The 25517-nt window shown below is 51.4% G+C and overlaps 2 protein-coding genes across 8 annotated transcripts in view; one reads left to right on the top strand and one right to left on the bottom strand.

The window, feature by feature from the left end:
• The window catches only part of ERI3 (ERI1 exoribonuclease family member 3), a 122556-nt gene extending 107086 nt beyond the window's left edge, over window positions 1-15470 (top strand). For all 7 annotated transcript variants that reach the window (XM_019751164.2, XM_019751163.2, XM_074334604.1 and 4 more), the window contains one exon: window positions 14940-15470. In XM_019751164.2, coding sequence (XP_019606723.1) covers window positions 14940-15022 — 83 coding nt within the window. In that variant the 3' untranslated portion in view covers window positions 15023-15470. The remainder of the gene's footprint in view (window positions 1-14939) is intronic.
• A 423-nt stretch (window positions 15471-15893) lies between these two features.
• On the bottom strand, window positions 15894-24979 carry DMAP1 (DNA methyltransferase 1 associated protein 1). The gene is made up of 11 exons (XM_019751170.2): window positions 24893-24979; window positions 24569-24714; window positions 23953-24044; window positions 23498-23693; window positions 18035-18193; window positions 17727-17894; window positions 17244-17429; window positions 17017-17088; window positions 16650-16722; window positions 16223-16518; window positions 15894-16008 (listed from the first exon to the last, which is right to left on the bottom strand). Exons 2-11 carry the CDS (start codon window positions 24671-24673, stop codon window positions 15949-15951), a joined length of 1407 nt encoding a protein of 468 aa, XP_019606729.1. The 5' UTR covers window positions 24674-24714; window positions 24893-24979; the 3' UTR covers window positions 15894-15948.
• Window positions 24980-25517: the final 538 nt, after the last annotated feature.

Genomic DNA, 25517 nt, shown 5'->3' with positions numbered 1-25517 from the left:
GAAGCTGCCTCTGGGGGCCCAGGCCTGTGACCCCAGCAAGGAGGATGCTTCCTCCCCAGGTCCAGCCTTCCCCCTCCCCAAATCATCCTTCTAAGAGGACATGCTTAGCACCTGGACCGCAGGATCTGGTCCTACACCTAAAGGAACCCATGATTGGCACAGGATGGGCCCCTCCCCTGCAGCCTCACTAGCAGAATCCAGCATCCGTGCCATGCTGACACCCAGACCAGGCCTTGTCTCAGCAGGTATCACAGCAGGCTGTGATGAACGGGAGCTGCCGCAGGGGGGAGCCCCTGGCCCCGCCGCTGCCTCATTGGTCTCCCTGTCTCCCCGACAGCATCCTCACGGCCTGCACACACCCCGACCCGCCTGCCGCAGCCATAAATCTCAATTTACGAGGGTGGCTCTGGTGGGGGAGGGTGCAGCGCCGCTAATGACGGCTCCTCAGCCGGATTTTTCATGTTGCACAGTCATAAATTTTTAAGAACAGCATGGGCAGCACGTTAGCGAGTTATCGAGGCTGCCTCCGTGCTGGCTGCCTAGCTCCAAGAGAGCAGAGGCCCAGTGGGGCAGGGGCGGCATTTGGGGCAGCGCTGGGGCCTCAGCAGCTCCACCAGTGTGGAGGCAGGGCTAAGGCTGGGCGAGTGGGTGGCCCGCGGGAGCCTTCGTGCCGGCTGGGGAGTGCCGCCCGAGAGCGAGAGCCGGGAGCCAAGGAAGGCACGTGGCTGGGATCAGGCATGTGGGCACATAGACCATGGGGTTGGGGGCCACTGATGGATGCCTCTGCTCCAGGACTTGACACCATGATGGACGGGGAGCCTGCAGACATATAGATTTTCAAAGTGGCCACTTTGAATAGAAGTACAAACCCTGACCATGTGCACAGTGAGGCCTCTGCCCTGGCAGAGCTGCACTTGGTTCGTAAGCCAGGTGCTTTTTAGACAATTCTTGGGAGCTGAGGTCCCTGGAGTCACCGAGGGTGATCCCTGGGGAAAGCCCCAGAGGGGTCGGGTCTGTGACTATGCTGGATATGCAGGGGCCCAGGGTGGGCTGACCTCCTGGTGAAGGCTCGTCACTTCCAAGTGGGGCCCTGGGTACGTCACATCATGCTGGGCCGCTGGTTCTTCCCTTTTGAAGTAGGGCTGATGAGCGCTCCAACCTCTCCAGGCTTGCTCTGAGGATTTGGAAGTGCTGTAAAACCCTGAGTATGAGTTAGCTTGGTTGTCTACTTAAATCTCTGAGAGTTTTGAGGGGAGTGTCTGGAAAAAGACTCTCCTGGGGCTTTCGCTCTTGTGCAGTCATTCATTCAGAAGATGCATGTTTGCCGAGGTCTTCTGGGTGCCCAGTCCAGTACTGGGTTTTCAGAGATGAGGGAAGTCCCTTCCTGGGATGGTGTGAGCACCTGTGGCTGAAGCAAGTCAGTGTTCCCAGCCCGTGCCTGGTCTCCCCGTGGGGTCATTGGGCCAGATTCTGCGCTGTCCTGCGATGGGCACAGCTGAGCCTCAGGGTGCTGAGAGGCCCACACAGGCCCCTCACAAGCCCCCAGGCCAAATGCCCCCGAGTTTCCTGTCTGTGCAGTTGAGGGTAATGCTCTTGACCGTCTCTCAGGAGCCACAAGGTCAAGAAATAGGATGTTGCTCAAGTCATCAGGGGTGGCGTGAGTGTGTGTGTGTATCGAGGTGTTCAGGATGATTCCGTGGTAATCCACTGGGACAGATGCTGGTTGCTTAGGGAGAAGAGTGGCCCCAGCGAGGCCTTGTTGGCGGAGGGGCAGTCTCCTTCCTGCCCCTTCTCAAGCCACTCTGCTCGTGCTGCCTGCACTCCAACACAATGCCCGCCAGAGCCTGCCATGCCTTCTCTCACCTTAGGGCCTTCCCATGTGGCTTTTTTCCTTTGGGAGCCCCCATTCCCACCCCTCGGCCTAATTAATACCCACTCATCCTTCAGAGCACAGCTCAGATTTTGCTTCCCCAGGGGCGCCTCCCCTGACTCCGGTGCACTCCTCCATAGCACTCTGCACGCCCTTTATACACTGTCACAGTCGTAATTAGGAAATGAGGTGTTTAATGCTTCTCTCCCCCAATAGATTGTAAGTTCCCTGAGGGCAGGAACTTGTATCTGTTTTGTTCAGCTTGTATCTCCAAAGCATAACATAGCATCTGACTCGTGTAGGCAGATAGTAAATAAAATGTATTGTTTTGAATTGAGTTAAATTGAGTTGAGATGGCCCTGGCCCACCCCTGGGTGCCAGGGCAGGGGGAGGCGGAGAGGGAAGTGCCTGGAGCTGAGGTGGTTCCCATTAGTCCTCATGATTAATTCACAGCCACACTGTGATGGAGTGGGCTTGTCCCCAGTCGGCGCCTCCGCTGGGGCCCACCTGTTAGCGACAAACAAACAAAGGGGATAAATAATGCATTGGGAGCTGAGCCAGGCAAGGCGGCGGTATTGAAATTAATAGGGATTAGCTGAGCAGCTTGAGGATGAAATATTTACCAGGTAGGACTGGGCTTAGGGAGGGCAGCCTCCCTCACGTCCGCAGGCGTAGCCAGGTCCTTCACCAGCGCAGCATTGGCAGGACTGGAGCCCAGCACCATTGCTGCCACCCTCAGCTGCCTTGGTTTGCAGGACAGGCTGCTCAGACTGCTGAAAGCTCAGGTACCTGCCAGCCTCCTGGCACGGCAGGTTTTAGGGAAACCAAGGAACTAAGGAAGAGTGAATGGTGGTGGGGAAGGGTCTGGAGCTCCCAGCACTTTGGAAGGTGGGGATTAGGACCATGACTGATTTTTCAGGGTCTGGGCATATCTAGGCTTCGGGTGGCAAATGTCAGGGCTGGAGTAGGTTCACCTGTGATCATGTGCCTCCACCCTTCCCTCCGTCTTCCTTTCTTCCACTTAATACATATTGACTGAGGGCCTCTGACACTAGTGTCCTCGAGGGATTTGTGGTCTAGCAGGGTGACAGAGACAATCACAGTGGGGTACACATAGAAGGGGTTCCTAACACAAACATGGGGGCCCAGATAAGGCACCCCAGGAAACAGTGGCAAGCCCAGGTCCTGAGGGATGAAGGGGCGTGCCAGCTGAGAAGTAGGGGAGAATTTCCAGGCAGAAGGAGGAACACGTGAAAAAGCTTAGAGGCTAGAGAACCAGAACCAACCCCATCCAACAGGAGAATGGGGCAGATGGGGCCCCAGAGGGGAACCTGGACAGGTCCCCGGGACTTCCCAAAGGCAGCTGGACACTGTCCTGAGAGCAGTGAAGCACTGTTAGAGGTAGTGGTGGTTGTGTGTTGTTTGAATTATTAACTCTTTTTACTTTGAACTAATTTTACACTTACAGAAAAGATTCTATATCTGTTACCCAGCTTTCCTTAGTGTTAACGTCTTACATATCACATTGCAATTATCAGCACCAGGAAATGAACGTGGATGCTATACTAGTAACTAAACTAAAGGCCTTATTGAATTTCACCAGTGCTTCTACTAATGTCCTTCCAGGGTCACTGAAGGGTTTTAAGACAGGAAATAAAATGACCAGATGTGTGGATTAGACAGATACCATGGAGGAGATTGTGGGGGCACTGCTGTCACCTATATGAAAGAGGATGGTACCCTGGACTGTGAGGGTAATAGTGGGAATACACGTTTCGAAATGATTGGGAAATATATAGTAGTTAAAACTTCAGGGGTGGATAAGTTTGTCCATGGAAAGAGTAGAAAGTGAGAAGGGAAGAAGGCCAATGACAGCTGTGAGCAACACCCACATCTTAGGGGTGGTCAGAAGCAAAGGCACATGCAGAGGAGCTGGAGGAGGATTGGATGGACAGCAAACGGGGTGTACCTGAGGCCAGTGGAAGACTGTTTCAAGGTGTAAGTCCACTGGGTCCACCTGAACCTGAGAAGCTTCCACTGGTCTTCACCCCTGTGAGGTCATAGGGATCATTAGATAAAGCAGTTTGGTAAAGCGATGGCAAGGGAATTCAGACTGCAGGGTGGGTGATGAAATGAGACCATGAGTGTTAACAGCTCTGAAATTTGGCTGTGAAAGGGAGAGAGATTGGGTACCAGCCACATGGAAAGGGGAGTTAAAGGGAAGTTGTTTTTCAAGATGGGAGAGATCTAATATGTTTACATGCTAATGTGAAGGAACCAGTGCAGAAGGAACAATTGAAGCTGCATCAGACTGAAAGGGGTTACTTACAATGTAAGGCCCCCTGAAAAGGCAGTAGGGTTGGACTCCAGAACCCAGATGGAGTAGAGGAATGAGTCTTAGAAGTGACATCAAGATGGGTCCTCTCTTGTAACAGGCTAAGAGAGAACTAGAGCAGATGCAGGAGGGTGGCTTCTGTATTTCCTGTGAAGTAGGAGACGAGTGTGTGGGTGACGAGGTCAGGGTGACGTTCAGGGTTGGGGATCTGAGATCGTGGGAGATGAAGAAAATCTGAGATTGTCACTGGGGGGAGAGAGAGCGTGCGTACTGACCGATTGGGTAGTTGTACACCCCTAGTTGAGGTTGATGACTATGGTTTTGTGAATGGCATGAATCTGTATGGTTGTGATTTTTCTCTAATCACACTCAACCCAGATGCAGGCATAGAGAAGGCAGAGTTTGGGCTTTTCCAGGCAAGGGTGATAGAAGGAAATGGGAGCAAGAGAGTTGAGAATATTGGCAAGAAAGAGTTGAAACGATGGACCATGGAATCCAAGCTTTGAAGTAAGGTGGATCAGTTACGTTGCTAGGACAGAAACTGCGTGGTCCACACCCAATGTCCATTGTCCTTCTTCCTCACTAAATGGGAGCCCCTGTGTAATTAGGGACAACAGCGTGTACCCAGTTCAAAGACTGGTTTTTTGTAGTTTCTCATCTAGTTAGATATGGTTATGTCTCTGAGTTCTGTCCAGTGAGATGACAGGAAGTGTCATGTGGGACCTCCAGGAACAATACTTGAAGTGACTCAGCCGGACAGTACATTATTCTTGCTTTTTCCATTTTGCTCTTGTAAAATGTGGATGTGATGGTTGGAGCTCCAGCAGCCAGTTTAGACCATGAGATAACTTGCAAATTAAAAACAACATGCTGAGAAGGGCAGGGCAGAAAGAAGCAGCCCACATCTCTCATGACTTTGTGGAGCTGTGGGGCTTGGATTGCAAGCCACGGACATAGAAAGCCTTTCTTAGGGAAGTTGTATTTTCTCCCTTCTCTGCTTTCACATGGGTTCCCATCTAAACTCCATTCTTTTAGCCTTTTTAGTAACATGGCATGTATCCTGAGATATAGCAGGAAACAATTTGGTCAAATGTACAGAGAACATAGTAAGGATTACCATTTTCCCAGCCAGAAATAGCAGTGTCCTCATTGGCCTTTGCCCGACCTCCTCCATTCAGCCAGGTTTACTTGTAGGGTTCATTTGTTATGTCCTCCTCTTTTCTGCCTCTACATTCAGTATCAGTTAGTGTGCTTTTGGCTACCAGAAAAAGAACACCCAATTTAAAATATCTTAAATAGTGAGAGGATTTATTACCTCACAAAAGTTGGGAGGTAAGTTCATCCTACAGTTGATTCAGAATCTCTGCAGTGACATCAAGGACTCAGAATTTTTCCTTTTGTTGTTGTTGTTGTTGTTCTTTTATGTGCAGATATGAAAATATCTAGCAGAATATAAAGGGCTGTTTCCCCTTGTGCTTCTCTTCTTAAGGGTGAAGAAATTTTCCCTAAAGGTCTTTTAGCCAACTTACCCTCCTATCCAGTAACTAGAGCACGTGGCTACCCCTAACTCAATGACTCACAAGAGGATAGGGTCACCAGGAATGGCTCAGACCACGGAGCATTCACCCTGGTCACATGAGCTTGGCAGCAGGGGAAGGGCTGCTGGGTAAGCAGTCCAAAGGGGACAGGGAAAAAGGGGAAGTGAGATGAAAGTATATTATCGTCAGAAACTAGGAATATTTGAATTGAACATTTCAAAGGAAGAGAAGTGGAGGGTATTAAAAAGGTTGAGGGTATGACTGTAGAAATGGTGGAAATAAGGAACAACGGGCAAGGTCATTAGTGCCGAGGTCAAAGACCCAAGGGACTGGCAGCAAGGTTCTCAAAGGACGGGATGCAGAGGCCGTGACAGGCAGGTCTCCCGGGAAGGAAAGGCCCTAGACTGATAGCACATGCTCACGAGAGAGGCTCCAGCTAGGCTGCTGGCACATGGGTCACAGGTGCCTGGGGCAGCACAGGCAAGGAGCCTAAGCTCTGTACCCCAGTGTCCCCGTTTTGGAAAGAATATGCTCTGGTCGGTCAGGCCATTCAGGAGCAGGTAAGGCCCTGTCACCTTCCTGTTGGAGCCACTCCAGGACCTCCAGAAGACAGTCCCTCAGGAGATTCCTTAGGGACAGGTTAAGGTAGAAGTTTGGTTGGGGCAGAGGTGGCTACCAGGTATGGCAGATGAGGAAATGAGACCAGCTGGTCTCAGTAGCCACCTTCCCCCCGCACCCCGCTCCTTCTGGTGGCCTTACGTTATCTGGCTCTCCTCTGGCACTTCCAGCTGTGGTATCCCCAGAGCCAGGAGGAGGAGGAGGCTTCTTGGCCCCTCTACCTGAATAGGGCTTTAGCTAGGAGGAACGAGTAGGAGAGATGGCACCCGTTGTAATAGCCAGAGCAGCCGCCCTGTTACTACGGCGTATTTCACTTTTAATTCTGACATATAATGTAATGATCTTTTTTAAGGCCCGATGATATTATCTGCCTGACTAGATTATTGAGTCTTCATCATCTCCAGATAAATTTATGGCCAGGACGAGGCTCAGGATTTATCATCAGTCAATAGAGCTCGATACTCTAACAAGGCGTGTAATAAGATATACATATTTAATGATCCAAGGGGAGGAGCGCTAATGGGAGCCCAGAGTGAGTGGTCCACGGGGCTGGGGCTCTGCCCTAGGGCTGCCATAGCTGGAGGGGCAGGGATGTAGTCTTGGCCCTGTGGTCCCCAACTCTGGCCTTTCTCAGGACTGCCTCATTCTCTTCCTTGTCAAGACCCTGAGGGAGAGGCAGACAGGGACAGGGAGAGACAGCACTCAGGAGAGTGCCAAGCAGGGGCCTAGGCCTCTTCAGCCCAAAGGGTACATGCCCCCCACCAGGGAACTCTTCTCCCTGCTTCTGGGCCTTGGTGAGGTTGAGGGTATCCTCAGACCTGTCCGCCCAGGCCCCTGAGCATTAGGGCGGGCCCACAAGGGGAGGGAGCCACCGGGGCTTCGTGCCCAGGCCGCTGATGGTGACGGATGGTTTTTCATTACAGCCTCTCAGGTCCTGCCCGCGCCCTGTGTGGAAATTCTATTTATTCCCTAATTTGTAAAAATTCCCTCTTTATCTGATCCCAATCAGGGCGGGGTAATTGGCTCTCTGGGGCAGCGGCTGGGGTCCTTGATGAAGAGCTATGTGGATGTACCCAGCCCGGCCCCCGCCCGGGCCGCCACCAGGGCCCACAATTAATAATGATTTGCAAATGGCAGACAAGCAATAACACAGAAAGATGTGGCGTCCGCGCTGCCTCTTCATTTCCTCCCCTTGCAGATATAAATGGCCACAGAACAAAAACCCGGCACTATAAATTCTGGAATTAGTTATTCACTGGGATAAATGGGGCCTGGAGCCACCAGCCCCTCTCCTGCCACCCTCTTGCCTGCTTTCCCGATCCACGTCTGTCCCCAGGTGTGTTCTGAGCTTGGCCCCTATCTCCGTGGCATCTTTGGCCCCCGGCTCAGTTCCCCAGCTTCCTCCTGGCCCCTTCCCTGCCACTCCAGCCGCCCTTGCTGTGTGGCCCAGAGTGAGGAGTGGTCACCTGCTCCGGGTCTACAGCTTGCTCAGCCTCCACCTCTTCTCACTGACGTCTGGCTGCCCAACGTAGCTTCTGTCCCACTCTGTACTGGGGTTTGAATGGAGTTGGCATATCCTGCCAGGCCTGGGAGTCTGGATCAGGCTTGATCTTGGGTGTCTTCTTTGGCGTTTGGGACCAATCTAGTCATTTGTCAGGCCAAGTCTGAGTTGGGCTCCTGGTGGCCAAATGTGATACAAGTGACCTGAGGGCTTTGATGCTGCACTCACTGGTCAGGCTGTTGTGGGATGTTGGCACAGGCAGTTCCTGGCACCCTGCCCTCTCGGCCAGGAGCATCCTTTCCCCGCCCCCCAAGTGGCTGTGAGCTGGCGGGTAATGGGCGTGTAATGGCCTCATTTCCATGCCCGGCCTCCAGGAGCAGCGGTAAGTGTTTGATTGCCTTAATTTCCAAACACATCATTATCCCAGCTTTACCAGCGCTTAATAAACACTTTATGAGGATTTTTTTAAAAACATCTTCGGTCCGCATACTTCTCTGAAGTGATAAACTCTAATTAAGTCTAATATTTAAAAATATGGTAATGGTGAGTTGTTTGAATAAGTGGACTGCATTTCTGTAATTTCATTATTACGTAAAACACGCTAATTATTTGGAGCGCGCTTATTATGGAGAGAGAAATCGCCTGCTAATCAAGATGAAATTGCCTTTTCCCCTTATTGTAGAACCACCGTCATCCTTCACCATCAGCCCTGTGGCACCTCCAGGCACCTCGGTGGGATGGAGGGGAGTGAGGGGGGGCTCTGAAGAAGGGGTCACTTTGGAGTTGAGGCTATAAGGGCCCTGTCTTGGGGGAGGGGAAGAGAGCTATGGGAGTGGTGTCTGTGGAGAGATGTAGTCTATGTCTGAGGGGGTCGTGTCGGGTGGATGGCGCTGTCCGGCGGCCCAGGGGACTGTGGGCCAGGTCTGGGACAAGAAACAAGGGGTTGGGGAATATCAGGGTGTTACTACTGGAATAACTAGTATTATTGGGTGTTATTGGGATAACAGTAATAGTAATGACTAACCCAGCCATTGTTTTAAGCATTTTACAAATAAAAACTCACTTCATCTTTTTAACAACCTTTTGAGGGAAGTAATTGCTGATTATCATTTTTATTCCCATTTTAGAGAAGAAATCAAAACACAGAAAGGTTAAGGTTAAATAAAGTACAGTAACTTGCTCAAGTTCAATTAAATGGTAGAGTTTGGATTCGAACCCAGAATGTAAGGATATACAGGGGCCCTCTGCTGGTTCAGTCCTGAATTCACTGCCTTGACCCCTTCCATTTTCCCTCTGGGCTACCATGTGCTATTATATCCTGAACTGCACCCCGCTGTAGCTTGAGATGCTTTACCCCAGCACAGAGTTGCTGATTTAGCAAATAAAAATATAAGACACCAGTTAAATTCAAATTTGAGATAAACAACAAATAATTTTTTAGTATAAGTGTGTCCCATGGGGGGCTGGAGACATTTAATCTGGTAATCCTATGTTAAGCAGACTAGGATTGACTTACTGGCCCTCTGCTCGGAGGCGTGCTGCTGCCAAGATGTCCAAAAGACAAACAGAAAAATGTGGCGACAAAACAAGCTTCTAGAGTGTCGACACACCCAGGCTTCTTGCTCTCTCTCATCCTTCCCATGGTTCCCGCTCCTTGCACTGTTCTCTCCAACCCATCTTTGCATCCGTGCTCCATGGGTCCTGGCCTCATTCCTTCCCAGCTCCTGGAGATCACTAAGCAGGTGTGTTACCAGGCTGAGCTTCTTAGGCAGGAGGCCTCCGGTTGTGTCCGAATCTTTCTTTGGGCCACACTGCCTCATAGCCTCATAAGGTCAGCAGCTTGTCACCCTACTGCCCCTGATGTCCCCCCAATCCAGTTTGCCTCTTTGATCATTTCACATTCATTCTCTTTCCTGGCTCCAACAGACCCGTGTATGGTAAGTACAAATATGATAGAGGCGCCATTTCAAAAAGGTGGGGAAAGTGTGGACAGTTCAATCAGTGGTGATAGGGCACCTGGTTATCCACTAGGGAAAAAATAGTTAGATCCTCTATTTCTTACCATATACAAAAATAAATTCCAGATAGTTTAAAAAGTTAAATATAAAAACTGAAAGTATTAGAATAATATATGATAGTTTTCTAGTAACACTGGGGTAGGGAAAGCCTTTTTAAGCAAGACACAAAGCCATAAAGGAAATGCCTGATGCAGTTAGATGTCCCATAGGAAGCTCATACTTAACCCCTGCAGAGCCAAGTTCATCACTGCCCGAAACCTGCACCTCCTCTTGGTTTGCCTTATATCAGTGAGCGGCACTAAGCTCCTAGACTCCTCCCTCTTCTCGTCCTCCCGATCCCCTGGTACGGCTTGCTCATTCTCTTTCCTAAAAACTCTCTTTCCTCCATCCACTCTGCACACCACCAGTGTCTCCCCCTCCACTACCACTGGCCTCTTTCTGGGCCACCATTTCTGGCCTGGACAATAGTACCCTCTGCTAATTGGTGTCTCTGCCTTAGGGTTCACCCCTCTGATCCTCAAATGATCATTTTGAAACACAGATTTGGTCCTGTCATGCCCCTCCTTAAACATGTGATTGTCTCCCCATCATTCCCAGAATAATAAAATCTTAGTCTCCTTACCTTAGTATTCAGGGCTTTTCAGGGTTTCCTCACCAGCTTCATCTCTTGCCATTCCCCTGCATCTGAGGCTTCATCACCACCACCACCTGGTGAACTTCATTATTTTTGGACACTCCACATTTCTCCTCCAGAATGTGTCTGTGCTGTTCACTGTGCTGAGGATATCACCCCCACTCCAACCCTAACTCGCTGGCTAGCCCCCTCCCACATGCCCCTCAGACACTGCTTAACTTCGTCCTCCCAGGGACAGTTTCCTGATCCTCGGACTGAACGAGGTGCCGGCACACAGAAGGGGTCAGTGTGTGTTTGCTGAATGAATGAGCACATGAATGAATGGCCCTCCAAGTTTCCATGGGCTCCTTCCCTCCTGAGGGTGGCCCCGGCTCAAGCTCTGCTTCTGTCTTCTACCATTCAATTTCCAAACAAGTGCAGCTAACTGGACGTGGCAGCCTCAGGTGGTTGCACTCTTGGAAACCTCCAATGTGAGCACAAGGCTGTGGCCCACCCCCTCCCATCCCGCACCCCATAACAGCTTCAGGCTCGTCTCATTAGCTCAGTGAGAGGTGCCAGAAGTTAGGGCTGCTGACCCAGGTGGCCCCAGGGCTTCAAGCAGAGGACTCTGAGAGGCCATGTCACCACGCTCACCTTGCTGCTGTCTCTCTCTGAACTTATGGCCTATTGAAAGACCCAGATCAACACACAATGTGAGATACAGATAATGTATTACAGAATTGTACACCTGAAATCTATGTAACTTTACTAACAGTTGTCACCCACCCAATAAACTTTAATTTTTTTAAAAAAGGAAGTAATATAGAGAACTTTTAAATGGTTCCATCATAACCCATCATAGGACCCTTGAGAAAGGAGTTTATAGATCTGGGAAAACAACTAATCAAGATTAGGAATGTACTTAGGAGAGAAAAGGAAAGACCCAGGTCTGTCGCTGTGCCTCTGCCCAGTTTTCTCCTTTTGTAACTGCCATTGACTGTTTAACCTGATCAGTAGGTTGCACTGACTATTGGAAGACTTCAAGAGCTGGAAAAAGAGCCTGTGCTGAAAACCCATAGCTGCTATCCCACTGACTTGCTGGCTGAACTAGAGCAAGTGTCTCCCCCAATCTGGGTCTCTCTTTTCTTCATTGCAGTGGACCAGCTGCAACAAGTTAGACTCCATAAGCCCCAGTAAACAGGCCCCATAGTCAGTCAGAATTGGTGGAGTGAAGGACAATTGGTTTTATCAAGTGTGCCGGCCCCTGTGTGGTCTTTGCCGTAGATTATACAGTATACACTTTCTCATGGCTGATCCTCCAGGAAACTAGCACCCTTGCTTTCCCTTCAAGAAGAGAGGAGGCATTCCAAACAGAGAGCATGTAGCCAGTGGTGTGGGTGCATCACCTGTCCAGCCCTCACAGTAACAGAGGCAGCATCCAGTAGCACCGCGAGTGAGGCACCTGCAGTTCCGAGAAACTAAGCACTTGCTACCAGACACACAACCCGGGGGCGAAGTTAAGACTAGAAACCGGCCTGACTCCAAAACCCACTTTGTCATTTTTGGAAAATAGTAAGTGGTTCTGAGAGATGAGGGGTTGAGAGCAGAGAGTGGCAGAGGTGAGACGACACAGCAGGGATCCGTTGTTGCAGGGCCTTTAAGTCATATTAAAGAGTGTAGATTTGAAACTGAGGGCAAGGGGAACTACTTAAGGGACTTTAAAGAGGAAAGGATGCGATCAGATTTGTATAAGAAAGCTCACTTTGGCTGCAAGAGAATGGATTAGAGGGGAAAGAAAGGGGATATTACTATAAAAGCAAGAGATGGTGGGGTCTGGCCAGGGGGTGGCTGCTAGATGAAAGGATGTAGATGCTTAGACAGGAGATAAGATAAAATCTGTACTTAACGCTTGATTAGATTTGGGGAGTGAGGGAGAAAAGCCCTGACTCTCAGGTTTCTTGTTTGTGCATTTGGGGATACCATTCATTGGGATGGAGAACACAGGGGAGTAAAGAAGCTTGGGGAAGAAAATTAGTTCATTACTGGACATTTTGAGTTTGTATGGCTATCTAGAAAGAGATTTGGTTCCAGAGGATCTGTGGTCTGGAGCTCAGGAGAGGTCCATGCTGGAGTCGGTGAACTTCAGGGGTAGCCGCAGCTCCAGAGGTGGATGAAGCCATATCGTGTGTAGAGTGGGGAGAGGTCAAGGAGAGACTAGGGCACATGGACCTTCTCCCAGCTCAGGGCCAGGCACAGGGGGGAGGCCAGTGCTCGCCCACTGGACGGCTGGTGGCCTAGGGGGAGGGGCTGGGCACTTCCACTAGGGCCAGGGGAGGCAGATTGAGCGATTTATCCAGCAATGAGGGAGGAGCCAGATGAAGTCAATAGAAAACTAATTTTCTTTTCTGCTGGAAGAAATGAGGTGTGTGGCTGCTGGGTAATTGCAGATAACGAGGGGACTTATTCTTAATATGCAGAGCGGCCATGGTCCCCAGAGTGCAAAAGACAGGAAGAATTGGAGGTACCCTGACAAGGCCAGACACTTGGGAAGAAAATCACCCTGTGAGAGTCCCTCTGACCGTGCCATCATAGCACCTGGGCCCTGTCAAACCCTCCGCATTCCGGGGCCCTTCCTGCCCGATTCCCACACCCACCCCTCCTGCACACCTCTTCCTGCCCCATTCCCTTCCCTGTCAGCTGCCTTGCTCCTCCTGTCGCAGCCTCCTCCCTCCACCCTCTACCCCCACGGCACAGGCATACACACTAAGGGAGACAAATGATGGGGCCTCAGCTGAGCGGGGCGCGTGTCCGGCCCATAAACCACGGGGATGGGTCACGTCTGGAGTTGCCATGGCCGCCACTGCCCACCCATCTGTCTTCCCTCTGTTCTGCCTCAGACCAGACCTCATGACTTCCTGAGTCCCTGGAGGAACAAGGTGTCCTGGGTCACCTCCATGCCCACATCCATTGTGGGTACGTTCATGTTGAGTACGTTCATGTTGAGCTCTGTGAGATGACCCTGGATGACTGGTCTGGCCTAAGCAGCGGCTGCAGAGCTAGTGTCTGGCTAATGATACAGGCCCTGGACTGACCAGACGATGGCTGCTCCTGCAGCCCTGTTCTAGCTCTGGTGGGTCCCCTTTCCTAGTCTAAGGTCCTGGCAAGGGCGAGCTGGGGAACTCAGTGAGAGGGGTTGGTCCTTGACAACGGCAGAGGCCTCCTGACCCCACCTTGACCTTACCACTCCCCCACACACACCTGATTATGACATCGATGTACAATACTTTTGCCATCCCAGCATCGATCCCATGAGGGCTGGTGGTGGCTGAGGGCCATCTATGGGAGGTGGGAGAGGTATGGGAGGAGAGGCAGGTGAAGGGATGGGGAGTTGTGGCTGCTTTAGATGGTGGAACAGAAAAACCCAGTACTTGGGCCATTTCTGTCCTAGGCTTGATAGTGGGACAAGCTCTGAGCAGCTGTCCCTCCTGCTGGTGGTGACAGAACAAGTTCTGGCCCACATGCATGATTCTGAGACCCGAGTACCTGTTTCTGCGGCCACCAGGGTTCTAGGACAGTTTTGAGCATGGAGTTTCTCATGGGGGCCAGTACCAGTGAACCTGCTATGACAGGGTCTGGCAGACAGACATATTTAACCTGAGATTTGGCCAGACAGGGCTAAAGCCTGACCAGCACTAGCTTTGAGACTACTCAGATGGGAGAGGCAGGGCTTGGGCTGAGGCGTATCCAGCAGAAGGCTGCTGGCCAGGACATTCAGGGACCACAAACTTGGACCCTCTCTACTGGTCTGGGGCTGCACAGGAGCAGGTACCCAGGCAGGTGGTGGTTTGAGCACGTAAGCCTGGGATACAGGGCAGGTGTTTCCCAGGGCCCTGGCCCAAAAGTGCCAAGGTTTGTGCCTCATCACCAGTGATTATGGCCTGGGCCACATCTCACACACACACACAAGTGCCGGCAAAGTCACCCTGGCCATGGGCATGATGAATGGCTGCACAGTAATGAAATGGAGACATCAAGGCGGGTGGCGGGAAGACGGAGTGTGGCGGACGGGCCGTCCCCATGCGGCAGCAACAAGAAGGATCGCCCAGCGGCCGGGGGCCGTCAAGGGAGAAATTACACATTTACTCTGCCTTTTTCTTACTGCGACGGCGCCCATATATCACCACTGGGGCCGGGGCGGGACACGCCGGCCAATTTCCAGCATGAATTATGGGACTGGGAAGCATTGAGACCAGGCTTCCTGCCGGGCCAGCATCACCCAGCCCAACCTAAAACTGGAGATGCTGCCACCAGGGGATGGGACCCCTTGGTTTAGTCTATGGCCCCCGAATCTGACCCTCCTTCCCACCCCCTCCCATGTAAGAGCACCCATGGGCATGGAGGGGAAGGACCTAGGCCCATCTAAATGTTTTCTCTTCCTCTTTTTAGATGACTGCAAGAACATTGCCAACATCATGAAGACACTTGCGTATCGAGGCTTCATCTTCAAGCAGACATCAAAGCCATTCTGATTGGCCGAGGACGGGATGGGACAGGACAGGGTAGCTGCTTGGCCCAGCCCAGAACCCTCCTCTCCCTCACCAGAGAGGAAAAGGGAGAGTGGCACAGCTCTGAGTCCAGAGTGTCCCCCAGCCTGCCCTGTGGGCTTGTGCCCTAGCTAAGGGCTTGGCCACTTGGCCTCTCTGGAGCAGACACTTTGTGCCCCCCACCCCTACCCCTCAACCTCAGCCCAGTTATTAGCCCCTCCCACTGTGGGCCTGGGCTAGGGGGACCCAGGTTCTCACCACCTCTTCCCTGGTACACAGGCTTCTGCTGGGGCCACTAAGCCCCCCTGTGCCCCCTCCCATCCGTAGTGCATGGTGTGCGGTGCCCCCAGGGCTCCAGGACAGATCAGGCCCCACCCTGTGTCTATCCCATCCCCGCTGTGAACGTGCCACTGAATAAAGTCGGGGAAATGAGGCCCTGTGTGTGTGTGTGCACACGGGCGCATGCACGTGAACCAGGTATGCTGTGCCTGACGCCGTCCGGAAGTGTAGGGCTTAGAGTATGTTCCAGGCTGCTCTCTGCGCAAGTCCACCAGTGCAGCTGGTGGGCAGTGGAGCACCTGTGCTATAGCCTCCATGAATATGCACAGGGCCTGCGGAACTAACTGAGCACGAGGCTGTTTGAAGCTGCTGGTATCTGAGGCCACTGCTGTGTGAGAACCATCTGGAGTGTAGAACCACGGGTGTTCCTAGGCACGGGTGCTTGGGCAGCACTGGCAGTGGTTAGTGGTCAGAGGGCTGCTATGGGCTCCCGTAGCAGTGGGTGTGGTGACACCCACCCCCACCCACCCCAGCCAGGGGCATCAGAAGTGGTAGGAAGGAAAAGGAAGCAACCCAGTGCAACTAAGCAGCTCTATTTACACAGCAGCAGCACCCATGCCCCATGTGGCCCCTCACGGCTTCTTGGCTTTCTTCACAGAAGAGGAGCTGGAGGCCGATTCCCGTCGCTTCCTCTGAGGAGACACAGAAGGTATTGCGGTCAATGGCCCCTGAGCCCTGGTTCAGGGAAGGTGATATGATACCCACGGGCCACCCAATCCCACCCTGTCTCGGAACCTGTCAGAGTGACAATTTCCACTGCAGACAATAGAGGGATGCCTGTACACGCATGTGCGCTGCTCACACGCAGGGCCAGTTCGCACTCTCCCAGGCTGTCCAGGCTCTTACCGAGTTGGGCGTGAGAGGTGCGCCCACCACGTCAATGATGGTGTCCTTAGTGGAATCAGGGCCGAGACCGGGTTCAGGTACTGCTGACTCAGCAGAGGCCGGGGCCGGGCCGGAAGCGGGCGTGGCCGGGCCTCCCAGCACGCCAGCCCGGGCCAGGGCCTCGTGACGGTGCCGCAGCATCTGTAGCTCGTACTCGCAGTTGGCACAGGCCTGCTTGAGCTCATAGAGCAGCACCAGGTCACTCCGCAGCTCGTTGAACATGTGCACCAGTTCCTCCGTGGGCGTGGGGCTCAGCTCTAAGGTGGGTCGGCAGAAGGCAGGGACAGCAGAGGTGTGATGGAAGAATTGCCCTCCCCCAGCCTTTATCCACAGCCTCGGCGGGGGTCGGGGGGGGGTACATCCTGTGGGGCCCAGCCTCCACACTCACCCACACCCAGCTCCAGCAGCATCTGTTCCAGGGCCTTGATCTTCTTCTGTCCCACAGAGCTTGGCAGCTTCATCTGCAATGACCCAGCAGCTAAGACCTATCCCCCACAACAACTTAGGATGAAGGGGACTAAAGGCAGTGGGGGACTGGAAGAGAAGTTAACCCCTGGAGACATCTCTGAGTCAGAAAAGGAAATAGCCAGCAAGTGGAACATAGTCAAGTTGTGACCTCAACCTGGCCCCCTCCCCGAGGCCACCTCTAGCTGAGGCACATGACACAACCTCTCCTACAGCTCCAGGCCTGTGGCCTACATTCAGGCCGCAGAGCACCCAGGGCCCAAAAACGTTGAAGGAGGTGACAAACATACCCGTTGGCTTCGCAGCGTGACACCTGCAGACTTGAAGTCTGGAAACTTGATGCCTGCAGTCTCAGGAACGGCCTGGGGAGGAATTATGGAAACTGAGGTGTCACAGAGAGGGCCCAGTATTAGTCCCGGCACCCTGCCAGCTCTGGGTGCTCTCAGAGCCCTCCACCAGGGGTCCGCTGTGCCAGGCAGCCCCTCCACCCTGAGCTGGGCTGACTTAGTCTCCACACCGGCTTCTCAGCCTCCTTTTTCTGGGGAAGCTTCTTCTTAGGGGCCTTGCGTTCGGTGCGCCGCTGCTCTGCAGTGGTGTCTGCCGCTGTTATCAGCTTCTGCAGGTCCTGACTGCGCTTCTCCCGCTCCTTCTTCCGGGCCTCAATCTTGCGCAGCTCCTGTAGCAGGTACTCCTCCTCGGCCACCTGGGCGAGAGAGAGGCTAGGAAGTATGTAGACACACAGGAGTGAGGTTAGACAGGGAGCTGAAGGGACACTGGGTTGTCTGTGCGGGAATCTGAGAAGTAAGATCAGGAGGGAGATGAAGGATTATGAAGAGCAGGGAAGGTGGCCAGTGAAAGGTAAGATGGGCGGGGGGAGAAGGGAGGCACACAGGTACCAACCAGTGGGAAATACGGCGTCCCGAGGGTAAGACAGTTGAAGGCATGGAAAATGGAGGCACTGGGCTTGGCGGTACGGAGGAGTTTGCGAGTCGGGGCTGACCTGCTCTGGGGTCCGGTTGTAGAGACGCTCCAGCTGTTCCTTCCGCCGTCGCTCATGCCCAGCATCGAATACTGGTATCTTGAGGTCTGTGCCTGGCACGGCCCGCACATTGGCAAGCTTGGCACAGATGTGGTAGTACCGTTCCTTCAAATCCTCCACAGAACGCTTCTGAGGATAAGGACACAGGGAGTGTGTATGTGGGGGGCGGGGAAGGAGGGGGATGAACACTCAGGCATGTGGAAGGGATGGCATGAAGGTAGTGGGCCTGTCAGGCCCGGGGGTCAGGCATATGCACAACACCAGCTCACCTTGAACTGCTGGTGGTCATACCGGTCATGGATAACCACAAAACGAAGGTCAAAGCGGCGGCTGAGGTCAAAGAGGTGGTCAGTTTCTGCCTTAGTCCAAGCATCATCGTGAAGATAGAGCTGGTACTCCTGCTCTGAATACACGGGCACCTGCACAGTCTACTGGCACAGAGGGACAGTGGGGGCATGTGATGTCATGTCCAGTGGGCTCCAGCGCCCTGTGACCACAGCCCCTCCTGTTTAATGCTAATCCCTGGGCTGGACAAAAGCAAATCTTTTGCCTGAGGCCCTGCACAGGGCAGCGAGGACATGGTGTTTCCAGAGTGAGGAAAGAAACTGCTTGACCAGAGGCCCCGGCAGGCTCTAGGACTGCAGCCCGCCTCTGCATGCACTCCAGGAATACTTCCCCTGCGAGCCCAGGTACCCGCACACGTGTTTCTGCCCCCACACTTAAGGTGAGGGGCCCACATGTAAGTGCTTCTGTGGGGTCCAAAGGTCAGCTCTGGAGTGGGGCAGATGGCTAAATTCCGGAGAAAGGCCCAGGCTCCCCAGGTCTATGGAACACTTGTCTGAAGCACTTCTGCCACCTTGTGGTGACAGTGAGACTCGCAGCATCCACAGAGCTGGCCAAGATCACACACCGTGTTTCCCCAAAAAGACCTGGCAGGACAATCAGCTCTCGTGCGTCTTTTGGAGCAAAAATTAATGTAAGACCCAGTTTTATATCTTATATTTATTATATATATTATATATATTATATATTATTTATATTATATTATATTATATTATATTATATTATATTATATTATATTATATTAATGATCTAAGACCTGGTCTTATTTTACTATAAGACCCGGGTTTTTTTTGCTCCAAAAGACGCATTAGAGCTGATTGTCCGACCAGGTCTTTTCGGGGAAACACGGTACATATACAGAGATACAGAAAAGGAGCCTGAATCCTTCTCCCAACATATGCTCCCCTGCCCATGCCCCTGCCTCCCCTCTCCCACACTCTGTCCCCCAGACCTCCCTCAGGGACAGACAGCACCACTACCAGCTAGGCCTGTCAGTCAGAGACCCCAGAAGAGTCAGTGCTAGGCTGGACCAGGGAAGTTTCCTCTATCAAAGCCCACAGCGGCTGAGCCTGCTCTCAAGACCCTGAATTCCAGCCGCCTCTTGGACATCTCCTGCTGGAGATCCAACATACACCTCAAACTGAATATATTCAGGTGACAGGTGTTAATTAGACTTATTGTGGTCATTTTGCAATATGTACAAATATTGAATCATGTTATACACCTTAAATTAATAATGTTATGTCAATTATACCTCAATTAAAAAACAAACTTAGTATGTTCAGTACTGAGCTTATCACCCTTCCTGAGAGTTACGTCTCCTCCAGTCCAGATCTCAGTCAGTGTCTCCATCACCCAACACAGGTGCCCAAGCCAGAAGGCAGGCATCATTAATTCCCACCTTTACCCTTGACCCCTCCCCTTCCACAAATCTGTGGTTTTTACCTCTGGAACCTCTCTCTCCACTTCCACATCCCAGTCCAGATCACACCACCGTTTGCCTGGATCAGAGAAACAGCTTCCCAGGGTATCTCTGCCTCCATTTAACACCACCACCACCCCCCAAGCAATTCTCTGCAGCTAAGATGGGATCTCTCTGAACAGGCTACTTAAAGGACAGCCTACAAACCAGTGCTGTTTGCAAACTGTTATGGTGTATGGTAAGTATGGAAATTTAGAATAGCCTTTATGACAATTTTACAGCACTCACACTGCTGAATCTAATACGAAGAAACACAGACTTGTATTTTGTCTTGTAATTTTACTCTTTATCAATCTGATGGATCGTAAATTTTTTTTAAAAATGTCCTTCACCACAGATATTTGAGAAGCACTGTTCTAGAAAGTATATCCAATCATGTCAGCCAGCCAGGCCTCTTTTAAGCTCAAAGGCTCCCCACTACTGTAACAGTGCCTTCTAGATAATTTGCATGGTCCTCAAGAGCAAGGGTTGTCTGGTTCATTTCCTACCTTCAAGGTTCAACACGGGTAAGGAACTCTATAGGTATCAATATATATTTACTGAATCAATCAATGAACACAGGTGAAAGACCTCTCTCTCTGCAGCCATTTTCCCTCATGGACTTTTAAGTTCTAGCCAAATAACTAGCAGTTTCTGGAACATACCAGACTCTCCCCCTCATTTTCTTCTTGCCTGAAACGCCGTCCCGCTTCCACATTCCTCCTACCTAGATAACTTCTCATCCTCTTGTTATCATTCAGGTATCATCTCCTCTGGGAAGTCTCCGGTTGCCCAGGCTTGGTTAAGTATCCCTCCTATGCATTTCAAATCCATTTAATTTTTAAAAAACTCAGGAACTGTGGAACCAGTCCTGTTCTCAAGGAGCTCACAGTCAAGTGAGGGAGCCATTCATTCATTCAACAAATATTTATCACGGGCCTGCCAGACATACCGTTTCCCCAAAAATAAGACCTCGCTGGACAATCAGCTCTAATGCGTCTTTTGGAGCAAAAATTAACATAAGACCCAGTCTTATTTTAATATAAGACAGGGTATAATGTATATAATTATTATATATAATTATAGATATATAATATATGTATAGTATATATATTATACTATATTATGTTACACTATAGTATAGTATAATATAATTAATATGATGTAATATATAATAATATAAGACCGGGTCTTATATTAATTTTTGCTCCAAAAGACGCATTACAGCTGATTGCCTAGTTTGGTCTTATTTTTGGGGAAACGGTATGCTGGAGACATGGTGAGGTATAAGATGGACAGGAGCCTTACCTTCCCAGAGCTAAAAAAACAATTTAGTACAGTGTGGCGAGTTCCATGACCGATATGCCTAGGATACAATGAGTGACACCTAATCCAGCCTGGGGACAGGGTTGATCAGGGTAGAGATAAAGAAGGCCTGGTTCAGTCTTAAGGTCAGGCAGAAATAAACTGATGAGGGAAGATGGTGGAGAGAATCCTAGGCAGAGGGAGCAACACAAAGAGTGAGAGAGAAGCAGCCTAATGTGTGCGGGCTTGGCAGTTAGGGACACGTGAGGGAAACAAGTAAAGGGCGAGACAGGTGTCTTGTGTGCCCCACTGAGGAGTCTGGAGGGTGACTGGAGCCAACGGTTAAAGAGAGGAGAAATTGGTCATGACTCTCTTTTGCAAAGACCACCCCGGCAGCAGTGAGGACACATGGGTGACAGACTGGGAGACCAGCTGGCAGGTTTTAGAAATGATACAGGTGAGAAGTGAAGAGGCCTGAACTAAAGGAGCACGAGTGGAAGGTAGAGAAAGGGTACAGATTTGAGTGCTTTAGATTAAAAACCATAGGACTTGGCGACTGAATGTGAGGGGTGAGGGAAGGTGACTCCCGTGTTTCTGATTTGAGCAAGAGAGCAGCTGGGGAGCCATGGATTCAGGTTGGGACCCCAGGAATGAGAAGTATTGGAGAGAAGACCATGAGTTCACTTAACTGCAACTTCATTCTCCACCCACAGTCCCCACAGTCCCCTAAAACTGACACGTGATCCTGACACTACTCAGGCAGTCAGCGGCTACCGAGACATCAGGGCAAAGCCCAAATCGCTGAGCCTAGGTGGAAGCGCTGCCTGACTTGGCCCCTGCTGACCTCAGGCCTCACCTCCCACCACATTCTGCCCTGGGCTTTAGGCTTCATCAACAGCATCCCATACCTGTGACTGCTTTTCAATTTGTGCCTTTGCTCATGCTGTCCCCTCTGCCTGAAAAACATCATTATACTCCTTTCCTGATAACATCTGGTGACATCCTCCAAGACTCAACTCAAGCTCTAACCTCCAGGAAGCTTCCATGACCTTCAGGTCCTCCCAGTATAGCATGTATCCTCACAAACTGTAATTGCCTGTGCCTCCCACTCCTTCCTCACCAACAGTATGGAAAGTTTCTCAAGGGCAGCTATTGTGTCTGATTCATTTTTGTGTCCTTGATGCGTAGGCTTTGGCTTGGCATGGAACGGCATTTACTAAATGCAAAATGAATATTCTTTTGTCTTCACCTCAAATTGTCTCATTCAACCTTCCCTCCCATTGCCTCAAATGCCTCACCTCGTGGTTGTCGCTTCTCAATCTGACACCTCCAGCCTCTCCCTCCACTGGACCTGAGTGGCCTAAGGATGGTGGTGAGGTGTAGAAAACCAGGTTTGGTTTGGGGAACGGGGGAGAATGTTGGGTCACACCTGAATGTGCTGAGTGTGAGAAGCCTATGAGCCCTCAGTGGGAGGTCTTCCAGGTGCTGTGGGATATACGGCTGAGGGGAAAGAAGTCAGGACTTGGGAGTCCTGGGTTCAAGGCCCTAGTGCTTTCAGGCTCAAAGTCTAGGCTGCTCCAGGCTGCAGGGAATGTGAAACCATATTGTATAGTGGCTTAAACAGTGGCCTAGGAAATCCTAGCCCAGCCCAGCTCTGCCTTTCACTGGCAGGGTGAGTCTGGATAAGGCTCTGCTCCGTCTGAGCCTCAGTAATCTAGACCAGAGAGAATTCAGCTGGGACTAGGGAACTGGCATAGAAGATGAAAAACAGGAAGACGTGATTTATTATGGAAGTCAAATCAGTAGGACTCTGATTATCACTGAGGTGTAACGCAAATGTCATCTCAGAGAGGCCCTTCCTAACCACCCTGTCTAAACGAGGCCACCCCTCCACCTGCAAGTTCACGCTTTATCTCATGTCATATCCCATTAATATCCTGGTTTCACTGATGCTTCTTATCTGAAAGAATCCAGTTTATTTGCTTCCATGTTTCTGATCTGTCTTCCCTTGCCTTCTTTGTCTCATCGTGGATTGAAATAATGTGAGAACTAAAAAAGAGGCTAAGTCAAGGATGACTCCCAGGTTTCTGGTTTAGGCAACTGCATGGATAGTGGTACCACTCACTGATATGAGGAACAGGTTTGGGGGTAGGGAACAGAGGGAACCTGCTCGGTCTGAAGCACTTGTGAGGCGTTCAGGAAGGGACATTAAGTCAATGATTGGATATGTGGGAACTGTTGCTTTGGACTGGAGATACTAAGTTGGAGCCAATGACATACAGAAGGGAAGTGAAGCCACAAGATAAATGAGACACACTAAGGAGAAAGTAGAGTGAGAAGAGTAGAGCACCTAGGACACAGCTGTAAGGAATAACGGCCTTTGAAGGGCCAAGAGAAGCCACTAAACACTAGAGCAGGTCCAGGAAAAGGACAGGATCCCATGGGCAGAAAAGACCTAGAGAGTCCCACCCTACAGGTATTTGCCTCGAGGACTGAGTAGGTAACCATGGTTGAAACAAAGGCTTGAGCGTGCCTCTCGAGCCAACCACAGGAGACTGCAGAGCTCAGAGTGGCTCAGAGTGAGTGAGCAACCTTGGCCTATGTCCAAATGATGGTGGCTCACCTTATTGAATCTGGCAAAAGGGTAGTCTTTGCCCTCCTCAGCTGCCCGTCGCCAGTGGAAGAACATAGCACCATCCTTGCGGGCTGGGTTGGTGAATGGCATCCATTTCCAGGGCCGCACCTTCTTGGAACCCAACTTGGCCTTCACTGTGCGGTAGCCTTGACCAGTGTCACTGGGTAGCAGTGGGGGCGCATCCCTGGCAGCAAGGTTTAGGGAGGTGAGAGGTTAGAGTCAGAAGGCGAGAGAGCCTTTGAGCCCAGGTTGCTGCTGATCTACCCCAGAGCAAGGAAGTCTGGTTCTGGTGGGAGATCTGAGCTCCTCCCGCCTCCTACAAAGCAAGCAGGAGCACCAGCTGGGAAGGGGAGGCAGGAGAGAATTGGCAAAGAAAACAAGAAGTTTGGGACTGCAGGTGGGTCAGAGACCAGAGCCAGGGGACTTGGGATTCTAATACTTGCTTCTTGTCTGAGTAAAGCAGTGCATAGACCTCCCGGTGCATGCCCTCAGGCCTCTTGAATGTCAGTGTCTCGGAGGACTTCTTGGACTTTTTCTGAGGAGGGAAACCACAGGAGAGCAACCACAGGCTAGGCTCCCTTCCCTGAAAATTCTTTATCCCAGCTCAATCCCTGAACAAACCAATACTTACAGGTACAGTAACACATACACACTATGACAAAGAACAAAGACACAGAACGACAGTATGAAGGTGCAGAAACCCACTCACAGGGGCACCCCTAGTCTGAGCCGGTCATTCTCCTCCCTACTCCCACCTCAGCTGGGTAGAGCCCTGACCTGTCAAGAGTGGAAGATACTTTCCCACCGTCTCTCAGAATATCACACCGACTTGGTAACCCCACCCCAACACTCCACAAGTGTCACACTATCTTGGTCCTCTCATCTCTCATCATTTCCCATGGTTATCCCAGAATAGGTTGACACATATTCTGTCCCGTTATGTCACACCTTCTACCGCCCATCTCCCTAGACATGGAGCACCCCATCATCTCTCTCCCGCGGTCACTCGTCCCCACCACTTCACTCCCGCTACCCAACGCTCTCCGGCGGCCCTGCTACCTTGTCCGGGTTGATAATGTCCTTCTTGCTGATGGTCCCGGAGGCTGCATCCCCCTCTGGACCCCCAAGTTCTAGAATGTCCCGCACATCCGCGCCCGTAGCCATCGCGCCTGATGGGGGTGCGCCCCGAGGTCAAGGGTCAGTGCCTGAGGAGGGACCAGGCTCAGATCAAGAGGCAGAGCCACTTCAGCCCAAGTGGGGCGGGATGAAGAGGCGGGCCGCGAGGAGGAGAGTGGCCCAGGTCAGGTCAGGGTTCTGCCTGTGTCCCGCCGCTTGGGTCTCCCTAACGGCCCCATCTGCCTCTAAGCCCCAGAGCCTCCGCACCTGGAATCCTCTGCAGCGGCTACCGCCGCTCCCCCATCCCAGCAAAGCCGCGGACAGAAACTTCCGGTTGTGCGCATCAGAAACGCGTCCGACAAGAGCACTTCCGCTCTGTGCTTAGCGGAAATTGAGCTGTTGGACAAACTAGTGTGACAGCTACCGACCGCGCGGAACCTGTCACATTTCTTGACTCCGACGAGCCCGTCGGTCTTCGTGTGCTACCTGCTTTCTGGTGTTTTCTCTCTACGTTTCTCCCTTGTATTTTGGGCGGTGAAAAGAGGGCTCAGAGCTTTGTGACTTTGGAAGTTGCTTAATTTCTCTGAACCCGTTTCTTCATTTGTAAAATGGAAATTGTATTGGTACCTGCTTAAATGAAGTACGATAATGCACGTAACACATTCACAGTAGCCGGTACATTTAATTTTTTTCTCACATGATTTAGTGGTATTAGTTTCCCCTGTTCATTATGTATGTGTTAGGCATTGTGCTAAGCATTGGAGATGAAGAGACAAACTACACAAGGCAGAGCTACCCACGTGGCTGCCAAGATAGAATGAGGTCTGGACTCTCAGTTGCAGCACATTTGATGGAGAAGTCTGTGGGCCGGGGCCTCATGGGTCTTTCCTGG

The sequence above is a fragment of the Rhinolophus sinicus genome, linkage group LG06, assembly GCF_036562045.2.
Source record: "Rhinolophus sinicus isolate RSC01 linkage group LG06, ASM3656204v1, whole genome shotgun sequence".
Taxonomy (NCBI): domain Eukaryota; kingdom Metazoa; phylum Chordata; class Mammalia; order Chiroptera; family Rhinolophidae; genus Rhinolophus; species Rhinolophus sinicus.
This window is presented reverse-complemented; position numbering and strand designations above follow the sequence as displayed.